This window comes from Anneissia japonica, unplaced genomic scaffold, assembly GCF_011630105.1.
Source record: "Anneissia japonica isolate Jap-2015-1 unplaced genomic scaffold, ASM1163010v1 scaffold737_len1565949_cov176, whole genome shotgun sequence".
Lineage (NCBI taxonomy): Eukaryota > Metazoa > Echinodermata > Crinoidea > Comatulida > Comatulidae > Anneissia > Anneissia japonica.
The window spans coordinates 1062642-1075351 of NW_022741618.1; the positions used below are offsets into that span (position 1 = coordinate 1062642).

Sequence of the window (12710 nt, forward strand, 5' to 3'; positions counted from 1 at the left end):
TCATTTAGGTATTGAAGCTCTGTGTAGATTATTGTCTGTTGTATGCCCATATATAGTCATGATGTGCCTATATATGGTCATGATGTGATGTCATCATCACCATATTTAGGCATGTCACATTTTTTTGTCAAATGATGGTCTGGACAGAGTTAAAAATCTGAAATAATCACCTGAATTTCAGTAATGTATACAATAGTCTAGACTTGTGTTGTTGTTCTTTTAAGATGCACTGTTAATAAAATTGATTATGTTCTTTTTTTACATCTCCATACATCAAGGATGATTAATTTCTTTATAAATGAAGGTTGATAAAGATTGATGGTGATTCTGGTTGTATAACTTTCTTGAAACCGTCGCCTAATGGAGTGTATCGAAAGAAAAATTAACCTGGAAGTAACTAAAACGATTTATCATTTGGAAAAGTGGGCTGTACAATAGCATTTGTTGCAATTTCCCTCATAAATGTAATCTGTTAGACGCCTTTGACATATTCAAGGTTTTAGTAGTAATATAATGTGAAATACTTGGGGCTTTGATAGTTGTATTGACATTGCAAAGATAAAGTTTGTCTCATGAATAACATTTTTTTTTTACATTAAATATAAGTAGTGTGTGGCGAATTGTGGCCCAATGGTGATTTTGTTGCAACCTGCGAAAATAAATTACAAACTGTGTGTGTGTGGGTCGCCAACCGCCTTTGGCTGGAAATCTTATTTTTTTACGGCCTGACACCAATCATGTTAAAAGTAGTAGTAGAACTGAGCATAAAGTTGTATAAAGCAGTCCATTCAGTCTTTGGAAACACATTGAAAAATCAAAGATTAGTTGTGGCCGTCGATGTTAAATCAAAAATTCACTTCAGCCCTCCAACCCATTTTTATGCCAACCTGTTCACTAAAGAATTTAATTTTCTCAATTATCTTCAGTGAATGATCATAGGCTTTTAAAATCAAGATATATATTTCCATTTAATTAATAACTACAGTATAAATTTTGCTGCAGTGATATTTTGTAAAAATCATATTTTGGGATCCATCCAGTGTATTAATTATACCAAATTGGAACAATATCATGGTAGAAAAAGAAATTTTCAATATACAATGGATCTGCTAACGAATGGAGTAACCTACCAAATGACATTGAAAAATGCAACTAATTTGAGTTTGAACGTTTTCGAAAATGCAAATTTCTTATTATATACTTGTTTTGTTGTTTTGGTTATTTTAATATAATGATTTTTTTTGTATTTTGATTGTGTAAGTTTATATCTTAACCTTGTTAAAAAATAACTGGACCATTTGGGATATGAGTATGTCTGTATTGAATATATCCAAAGAATAAATAAAATATTATGCAAATGAAACACTATAATGATACAATACATTAATATCAAAATATTATTTTATACGTATATATTTCTGTAAATTACATAAATGATGTATCATGATCATTGATAGCTACTATTGATCAATATGTTGTTATAAAAATTTCTTTTGTAATTTTTTACATAATTTTTTTACATGTTTTTTTCCCCCCTAGGAAAAAGTTTGTACATATGAATCTTCATCATCTGAAGCAGTTTGCAAGAAAAGATGATCGTGGCTTTTGTCGACACACAGAAGATATAGACTTCTGTGGTCAGGTGAGATGATCAATTATATTTGACTCATTCATTATTGATAGTTTAGGTTAATTGTCTGTAATATATTAAAGATGACAAAGAAAACCTCAAATTTGATGATAGTTTAAAAAAGTGAATAGGTTCAGATAAGTTAGCTTCAGAAACAGGTAAAAAACAAAATTAGTTTTTGCGTATTTACAGACATTTTACTACAAAAATCCCTAAATTGACTACCATGCCTATTTGAGGGTCTATGTAAAAGAATGCAGGAAAGTTATTATTTAACTGTTTTTTAGTTAATGGAGAAATGTTTTTTCTCAATCTGCAGTGATGTGAAAGTGTCCCATTAGAATTTACAGTACCCTCTGACTATAAGAGATATTTGTTGTTAAATTTGTTGTTTTTATCTATTTTTTTTCCATTTAGTATAAATTAATTACAAACAATAATTTACAAGTACATTAGGTGATACATAGTCCAAGAATCGATGGGGAAAATTTTGTTTCAATTTGCAGTGATGTGAAAGTTTCCAAGTAAAAGAATTTACAGTACTTCAAATTACCATCTGACTATAGGCGTTTTCCACAATTATCAACAATTTCGCAAGTGTACAAACAGTACTTTTTTGGTATCCCTCGCTCCCATCTGAAAGTTTACATAAAAAATGTTGATTCTGAAAATCCATTCGCTAATTTGTTGTGAAATCAACTAAAGTACTGTTTTGGTTACATAAAAATGTATATTATATCCATTGGTTACCTTATAATTGGTCAAAGAAATTGTACAGATATATATACCCATCTCCCCGGTGTACTGTTTGTACACTTGTGAAATTGTTGAAAATTGTGAATGACCCTTAATACAATATGTGGCAAAGACCAGCCAAACCAGTCACTCGTCGCAAAAATCGATTTTGAGTTATTAATACAGTGTTAGAGAGTAAAATAATAGCTATAAAATGGTAAAAAAATCATTCAAATCGGACATTTCCTTATGAAGTTACAAGCATTTAAACACACAGCTGTTTAAAGAACAATATATGAGAAATCAGCCTTCAAAGTTTATGATTTCAGGTATTTCTCATGCAACAACTATCTTTAAATCCTTAAAAAGTGTTGTTTTAACATTGAAAATGGGGAAAATAATAGCATAGAATGATGTGTACATGTATAAAGGTTAGTTTAGTGCAATAAAATAGATTTTTTAAAATTTGACATTCCAGCTTGTTTTGGCCATTTTCTCTGAAACAAAATTTGTGACGAGTGACTGGTTTGGCTTGTCTTTGCCACATATATTTTGAGTTAAATTTGTTTGTTTTATCTATTTTGTTTCCATGTAGTATAAATTAATTATAAACAATGGATGTCAGACATTTCCGTTCACTTCCTATGGCTTTAACATTTACCAAGTACATTAGCTGATAAATTGAATTTGCACTTCGTCCTTGGTACTTGGTTTACTATCCCTGGCACATTCAAAATCCTACTTTAATTGCCGTTGAAGAGCACGTACAAACAATTCTCATGTGGAGTAACTCAAGTTCAAATTCTCCCACAAATTGGGATAGTTCTAGTGTGAATCCGCATCAAGCGGCTTAGTACAAATGGAGTTATGTTCAGCCTAATTGGTAATTTCGGCATAAATTTTATCACTGCACCAACGCATTTCATGTCCTCATCCTACAAGTAATTTCCAGCATTGCACGTTCGATAACGCAATAATCTTAATATCTGATGCATTAAGTGCAATATAAGATTTTGAAGTCATACCTGTGCAGTCATTTTATCACTTGGTAATTCATTTAGATATGTAAAAAAATTGCAGTAATTTCTTTTTTTTTGCAATTCTCAATTAAATTCATGTCTTGCAGTACATTTGGAAAAATTGTGAAGAATTTCATGCAAGTCATCCTGATTCCAATGTTAAACTTTATTTTTTATCTTCAGAAAAAAAATATATACTAATCTGATATTGAATTTTATTGCTCACCTTGTTCACAACTGAGACAGTATATCTTAAAAATACTAGGTGGTTATAAAAGAAGAATAAAATATATAAAAATGCAGTAGTGTATCTAGATTTCAAGATTCTTGAAACTTTTTTTTGGGGGGGGGGCTGATGAAGGATGTGAAGGGTGAAGTGTGGGCTTGATGATTAAAGTGAGGGGGTGTTAGCTCTCAAAATAACATGATATTAGGTGATTTTTATAAGCATGATTTTTTTGCTTTGAGCATTTTTAGGAGTAAGGGAAGGAATAAGGAATGGGGGAGCCAAAGTTTTTTAGGGAGAGGGGTGTGCTCCCATGCTCTCTCCAAGATATGCCAATGATAAATTTGTATGTTAATTTAGTCTTGTGATCATATTTGTACAGGCGGGTAATAGTCATTGATATCTGATCAGGCAAATGCATTATTAAATTTTACATTTTAATATTACAGCATATTGCATATCTATTCAATATGGCCTTTACTGGTTCTTACAGTAAATGATATGTTCTGCATGTTTTACGAGTAGTAATGTATCATAATACTTAAAAGGTTGTTTACTAATATTTTAGTTTTTAGATTTCATGTTCTTTATGATTTTAAAACATTTTTGAACTTTTAGAAAATTATATGGTAAAATAATAATTTTTTTCAATTGAAACTATAAAACAAAATTGTAATTGAAAAAAGCAATTGTTTACGAAAATGAATACTTATTCACAAATTATCAAAGGTTTTATTTCAAAAGTTTTCAATAAAGGGTAAAATAAATATTATTACATTCTTTGTTTCTTCTTGTAATTTTTGCAATTTGGGATTGGCCGCTATGAGAGTGTTTTATGTTCGCCTGTAGGACTCTTCCTATCTCCGGCAACTTTATCTTTATTGTAAATATTTAGTTGTTACACGTCTTTTGCCAGTGTGAAGTTAAAATGAATAAATGTTTAGATATGCTGTCTGTAGCCAATAAACTAAACATTAATTAATAAACTAGAACAATAATAATATACGTCTATATATTTAAAATAATGATCTCACTATCTGTTTAATTACAGGGTCCTGGTACATTTGAGGAAACTGATGTTGATGCTATTCAAGATCTTGCTAATAATCTGTTCTTTGCTCGCAAGTTTAGCTCCAAAGTTACGGATCCTGCCAGATTGTTTGCCGGAAGAATGACCACCGAATTTTACTACAAAAATCTACAGAGTAAACATGGCATCAGTGACTCATTTATACGGTAACTTGCTATTTATTCAGCTATGCATTCATTTAAAGCATGGACACACACACTGCGCCAACGGTCGTCGGGAGATTGTATTTCCATGATGTGACATGCGCACTTTTTAAACACTTATTATTATACACTATATACCATAATTATGATCCGCTCAGACTGCCAACGAATATCAGAGACAGTGTTCACAGAACAAAGATAGATTTGTGGGCAGATGTGGCCAAAGTTGGTGTGTGGCCAGCTTTAGATTACAGTATGTCCATCTAATGTTGAATGAAGCCATCATGTTTCCATTCCATATTGAAATTCCATAGAAATTGTGATTACTTTATAAATAATATTTTTATCATTGCTATTTGCAATAGTTATTTTTGCTAGTTTTTTTTATTAGTATTATTTGGTGTCAGTATTTTTACTGTTACTATGATAAATGTGGTTATATTTTTTTTAACTGAAGAAAGTAAGTTTGCATATCACCATGTAGATTAATTATTCCTTTAAGAATTTTCTTTGTTTTTTAACCCACTTTACTTTACAAAAACACTCCAAATATATTATTTGAATTATTTGTAGACAACTTGCTGAACTAGCGTTATTGGAACAGTATGGCGAGGACTGGGAAGACACTATAATGCTAGAATCTATTTTGAAGGTACGAGTGTTCCCGCAAGTTATTCCTCTAGATCCGTGCTGTAAACCAATCTACAGCACCAAGAACCAGCTCAACAAGGAGATCAAGTACTGGATAGACTTTTCAGCAGTAAGTCAAAATCCACCAGTCATTTACCTATGTTAAGAAATTCTCTTTGTAACCTATGTTGATAACAGTTTAAGCTGGCAAGATCTTGGGGAGCTTTAGGGAAAATGTGCATTAGGACAGCTTTTGAGGTCCTCATCCTCTTTAGGATCTTGCCTTTTGGGAAACCTGCACCTCTCTGAAGGATTCCAAGTTCTTTGAACTTTACCCTCTGTGCATTGCACTCTCTGAGGGCCTCACTCATTTCGATGACCACACCCTATTATGTACTTGACACTCTAAGGGACCTCTCCCTCAGAGTACCTCCTCTGAGGACCTTTTACTCTAATGGATCTCACCTTCTAAGGGCCTGCACCAGTAGGTCATGATAAGTCTCACACATCATCTGTCCTAGGCCTAGCTCTTTTCATCTCACCTGCCTTAGACCTAATACACTTCTCTTATCTCACCTTCCTTAAGCCTTTTACTCCCTGTCATCTCATCTGCCATAATGAAAACTTTCTTAATACTGTATTCATACAATTTTTCCTCATATGATTGAAATGAAAACTTGATATTTCACCGCCATTTAGCTTAATTTTCGAGTTTGAAATCTGATGCGGAATGAATTACTTTCTGAATGATCCTATTTCCAGTTCAAGTCCATAGTGCATTATTGAATTTCCTTTTGACCACTCCTATTTCTTTCTTTACAATTCTACTTAAAGACCAAAAAAACCCCAACAATTATCTTCATGTGACACATGACAACTGGATCCAGGTTTCTATTTCCTTTGTGTTTGAGTGCAGCAGAGCATTTGTACCGTTGGGCTATTACTCACTTTGTTATTAAGTGTGTCATTTTGTTTTATGTTACCACACCTTTCTGTACGCAAACATTAAGATATAATCTTAATCGCATTATTTCAATCATTCCTTTGCGTCAGTCAATTATAAATCAATGGCACAACATTTGTAACATGTTATTTTTAATGGGATGTGTAGCATTTAAATTTGTTGTCTTCCTCAAAGATACCTCAAAGATAAACAAGGGATATTTTTTCTTTGAAAAATATTTGTTTTTTGGTAGCAGATAATATTTATACTAATATTATTCTTTAGACAAAGAAATGTTAGATTCAGGAAGTGAAATGTTTATTTTATTAGTGTTTGAAATGTTGTAATTGTAGTGTTCGATAGAAAAGACTTGAGGTGGAAAATAATTTCACAGTCAAGAACCAGTAATAAGAAATTTTAAGTGGAATGAGGTATGGTGTAGAAGAAAGAGGGAACTAATGGGGATGTGCAGAAATATGTACTTTTACTAGAGATCCAGATGGGTGGCATTATACAGTATGTGTAATTTTTGCAAAACGATAATTAAAAAAACAAAATATTGAGAGAGAGCAAAAGCATAACAGAGGAGCTCAACAGATTTAAGGAGAGGGTTTTTATGAGACGGATTGCCTTAGATCGGCAGGGCCGCCGAGAGCGGCCATAGGCCCTGGGGCATCCTCGCTGCCCCTCGAAACTATATACCAACCCATGCAAAAAGCGGACAAGATAACTCGCACTTGGAAAAAAAAAGTGCGATCACAGTGCCCTAATATTTTCCCGCCAATTTATTAGACATCATTTTGATGATTATGACTAGATAAAACTTCAAAAAAGTATGTTTGTACATGTGCAGTAAACTTGATTTGGCACACAGGAAGGAACCTTAAACAAGGGTCTGGTAGTCAATGTGTTAATTACCAGCTTTCATTGATAAATGGTCAGCTTTATTTACAATTCTCGTGGGAAAAACACATGAATGATACTGGATAAATGTATACGTTTAATAATCTTTGATTATTTATGTTATTTTATAATTTTTTACCTAGTTATCCCGGGATCCTGCCGGGCCCGTGCCCAAGGCACTTGCTCTGGTTCCCCCTGCCTCTTGGTGCCACTGTAGATTGGATTATGTCTGGGGATGAGCAGCTCTACCCCAGATGTGAAAGATAAACTTATTTTGAAGGCAAAATTGGCTCCTATAAAGTGGAAGCAGATAAGTGCAAGTAAAGTTCTAAAGAAACCTCACTGTATAGGTAATCTACTTTCTGGGAGGGTTTTTTCGTTCCAGAAGAGATTGGATGAAACAGACAAGAACAGCTGAGGAAATGTGTCTGAAAGATGAATGTCTCTCTGGTACATTGACACAACTGGTGGAGCACTCACTCTCCAATATCATAAAAAAATTCTTATCTCAAGACTTTCTGTCCAATTTATTAAATTAACACTTGGAGAATGATGATGTACAGTATTAGTAGACATAGTTTTGTTTTACTCAGACAACAACAGCAATCTAATTATTGCACAGTATTGAATGTTTTGTTGGCAACAAACATTAACTAACAAAGTCTGACAAACATTGTTTGAGTTTTAAATGTTTTGTTGGCAACAGACAAACATAAAGTAACAAAGCGTGACAAACTTTGAGTATTGAATGTTTTGTTGGCAGCATAAAAACCTAAACTGATAAAGTCTGACAGTGAAAAACTTCGTTAAGTCTGACAGACAAAAGAAATCTTATATTTTATGCCTGGCTCTAGAATCATAAATACGTATTGTTGACACGATGAGTCCTCTGATGACATGTGTTATGTACCTATGGTTAGTGTTTTGATGGAGTAGGATTTATTAGCACTTTTTCATTTGTCTGTTTCTATAAATGACTGCATTTGGTAGAAGTATGCACTTTATGCTATTGAGTTTATCATCTGCAACTTGGCAATATAAACACAATGGTTGATCCTTGAATTTTATTTGTATCCTGAGATTTCTATAAGAAGATTGATCACGTAGATGCTGCATTTTTTACTCTCAAGGGTAAAATATTTTATAATGATATTTTTTTGAAAATATCTGATTTTGTTTTCAATATGTTGGCTTCATTTAATAAAGAATATCACATGGAGATAATGAAGATGCATATGTATGACCTTGTGTACCTGACCTGGTCTCCCTTGGATTTTAATCTATATAGCACCCATGAGAAGAAGAACTTGAAGGTTTTTCCTAATTTTCTTTTTCATCCATCAAAATTATGTTTCCATTTCTTATTTTCCACTTGTTAATTTCCAGCCCACCTCCATAATTTAATGTAACCCTATCTCTTGGGAAAAGTGAATTTCAATATGTTTTTACCTCTGATTACTCTCCACCTACACGTTTGAAGTTGAAAAGAAAAAAATCTAATAACAAATCAGAATAACAATTCCTTCTTGTAACTTTTCTTTTTTTGGGTTTCCATCTAAGGTATTTCCAAAGCTTTATCCAGATTATGCTATTTTTGCAATTCACGTTTTAATTCTGATATTAGAGAAGTTTCACATGCGAACGAATATGTGTACACATATGTTTAGCTATCTTAACTGTTTGTAGCCATGCTGTGGGTCGGGCCTCAGGCCTAGCCTATCCGTTTTCTTCTCTCAATGTCGGATTTTTCAAAAATACCCAAAATGAAAGGGGCGGGGTCCTCCCCATAGAAAATTTCTCCCCTTGAATCCGCCACTGTATGACTAACGCTCAGGTGACCTAGGATTTTAAAACAAATATTGTATACTCGCATATAATAGGACGAGGCTTAAAATAGCAAATTACAATCGAAAAAAAGGGGGTCGTCTTATATTCAGATTTTAGATTTTTATAATCATTTTCGTCTTATGTGCGGATCGTCCGTAACACGCGAACTTACTACTGTAATGAAGCAACTAAATGTTGTGTGAATGAAAGCAATTTTAAATACGGGAAAATACGATTTTGATGGTGAAGATTTAAAAACTCATAAAATGATAATATTTGGAAGATTACCCTTGCATTTGGCTCCATTTATCCAGCTAGATGTAGTATCAGGACCACACAAAATTAGGAATTCCGACCATGAAACATGGAATCGTCTTATACGCCAGACACACAAATATCAACTAAAAATCTTCTAAAACTCGGGGTCGTCTTATACACGGGTCACCTTATAGGACATACGCGAGTATATACGGTATTGCTTATTACGGAATCCCTGCTGAAGTTCGGGTTCCAGTCACATAATCAACGGTTGGTTGTAACAATAAACTCGCAAGACTGCTCGCGACTACTAGATTCTACAAGTGCGTGGTTGGCTGGGTTGTTTTGGTCGGAAAGGAGAAATTTTTTCTGTGGATTGATTCACGAACGAGGTAATGAAAGCTCTCTAATGACTCAAGATATTGTATGACCGTTTTTATATTTTCAATAAAACCAATTTCTTCTAATTTTGAATATGTTTTCCCCTGAATTTGTGATAATTCGTTATCACGCAAGTGCTAAATGCGTGACACATTTATGATCTTGCAGGTGCTTCTGCAAAATGAGTGTTTCATCCAAAATCACTTTGAAACACGGGACTGTCCCGCACGATGCATGACGGTTGGTAATTATGGCATAGATAACTGCCGGGCCCTAGGTAAAATTGGTAAAAATGCACCTGATCGGACCTAGAGACAGAGCCATAGTGGGGTCTACTCAGGCGAAACTCTTAATGCTCATACATTCATTCTGAGATTTTTTAAAACAGATATGGCATTTCAGAAATATCTAAAAAATATTTTTAAAAAATTCAAGAATATTGAGAACAAACTATGGTCAAGTCATATATATATGTTATTGTTTAGGGCATATTAGGCATTTCATGAATCTATGATATATTATAATATTGACAACATCAATAAAACATGTATAGGTGGAATTTTGTTCAACACGTCGTGAAAATGTACTGAATACTCAGTGCGTGTGAAAACACTTGCAAAAATTAGTACTCGCTGCTTACTTGTGCTCGAATTCAACCCTTGCCATCAGGTGCAAGCTCGGTGGTCTAGAGGTATGATGCCAGGCTAGTGATCTGGAGAATGTGGGTTTGGGTCCCACTGGAGAACAACTTCCAAATATTTTTTGCAAGTGTTTTCACACGCACAGAGTATTCAGTACACTTATAGGCCCCCTAATTAATTCTCCTGAATCAAATCCAAGTATTGTCTATTCCATCACGATAATAACAATTACCATCCAATAATAGAACAGTCATCGACCTACTTGCAGTGAAGTGAATCTAAAATGTATTCATGAAGTTATGATGATCTGAAGTGTTTAAAATCGTACACAATAATAGTTGATCCAACTTTAAAATACCACAAATACAAATGTGCGTGACGATATTTTATTGCTTTAGAAATGTGATTTCAAAAAGTACATTAGTGCATCACGCACTGAGTATTCAATACATATTCACGACATGTTGGGCAAAATACCTATAGGCCCCCTAATTGATTCTCCTGACGCAAATCCAGGTATTGTCTATTCCATCACGATAATAACAATTACCATTCAATAATACAACAGTCATCAACCTACTTGCAGTGAAGTGAATCTAAAATGTATTCATGAAGTTATGATGAAGTGTTTAAAAACATACACAATAAAAGTTGAACTAACGTACCACAAACACAAATGTGCGTGACGATATTTTATTGCTTTAGAAATGTGATTTAAAAAAGTACATTAGTGCATCGTATACGTAAGCGTTTGTTTTGTTGTTTTTTTGTTTTTTTTAACTTGCAGCGTTTGGGAAATAGGTAGGCCTAATAGGTAAATTGTAATGAATATAATCAATAATTATAGCCTCTAAAACCTAATATTATTGAAGGGTCCTTTTAAAGTTTAAATATGATTTTTTTTAAAGTTATATTTTTAGATCATTAGACCAAGGCAATTCAACAAAAGGATGCACATCTCCGCTCTCGAAACATAGCGTGTGCGTACAGTTCTTTGATCTTTTAAAATTAAAAAAAAAATTTCATGTTCTTATGTAACATTAAACTGTTATTTTGACAATTTTGGACTGAGGTGCACAAAACAAACATTTGAGTAGATACAGAAAATTAATTGTTAATTTTTTCTGCGAAGTGAGTTTCATGAACGACAATACACCACAACATCGGTAAAATTAATGTTGAAATGAAGAATATAATTTCAGTCTAAAGTTAGTACAACATATCATTAATTTAGTCTTTGTAATCACTGCACGACGCGCGATTATCATGGCAACTAACACGCGCATGGGTAATTCGTCACAGCTGCAGCTGCAGCCCTCAGCTGGAGGACCAGGACTTAGCCGGCCATCCAGCACAGTTAAGTAAGAGACAAGTTTACACAATGCAGTACTCGCTCATACATAGATATTCCTAAATTTTGTATGGTATTCAAGCATCCTACAATGAACAATGTTTATCAAAACGTGTGTTTTATTAACAAATTATATTCCTAGACATTGATTGATGATAACTGAACATGGTGGTATGTCATGGTGTACAAAATTTAAGTTTCTATTTTAACTTCTTTGTATACACTGCAGAGTGGTTGCACATGTGCAGTTGCACATGTGCAATCACATGCAGTGATGATCAGAACCCTCCTGATCAGGATACTTACTGAGTAGGTTAGGAAAAGCCTAGAATTTACAAATTTTTTTAGCCCAACATCAGAAGTTAAGGTCAGAATATTGATTCAATAATTGAAATACATTCTTTTATACACATTTAATAAAATTCACCAAAATAATTAAAAATACAATTTTTAAAATGCAGAAGTTGTTAACTCTTCACAAACATGTTGCAATTTGTGGGAATTCTCCATTTAGGCCTAGGCCCTAGATCTGCATTGCATCATCGTCGGAGAGTTTTGGGTCTTGAAATACCAACAATTCTTGCTGTTTATTGTTCATTATCATCTTTAAAAAAGTTGAAATTAATTTTTGGTGTAATTCAGTGATTTATAATGACCAAAACTCATTTCTGAAACTGATTCGACATTCACGATGATCAGATGTGTGTAAAATTATTCGCGGCATAAATCTTTCGCGAATCTGGGCCATTAGCAAAATTCGCGAAAGTTTAAATTTCCTGGTTTTACAGTATTCTTTTGCCTATACTGAGTAATTGGGTCATAGTATATGCTTTGCAACAATTATAAATTTCCGCTAATGTATGGTCTGTATTGTGGTTATTATGTTTGCTTAGAGGTTTCACATTAGTTTGATGTAAACCATGAGAACTTGCT

General features: G+C 33.4%; 1 protein-coding gene across 1 annotated transcript in view; it reads left to right on the forward strand.

The window, feature by feature from the left end:
- The window catches only part of LOC117118836, a 70792-nt gene that overhangs the window by 39894 nt on the left and 18188 nt on the right, over positions 1-12710 (forward strand). The window contains exons 8-10 of the mRNA XM_033263551.1: positions 1540-1642; positions 4662-4846; positions 5417-5603. Of these exons, the coding sequence (XP_033119442.1) occupies positions 1540-1642; positions 4662-4846; positions 5417-5603 (475 nt within the window). The remainder of the gene's footprint in view (positions 1-1539; positions 1643-4661; positions 4847-5416; positions 5604-12710) is intronic.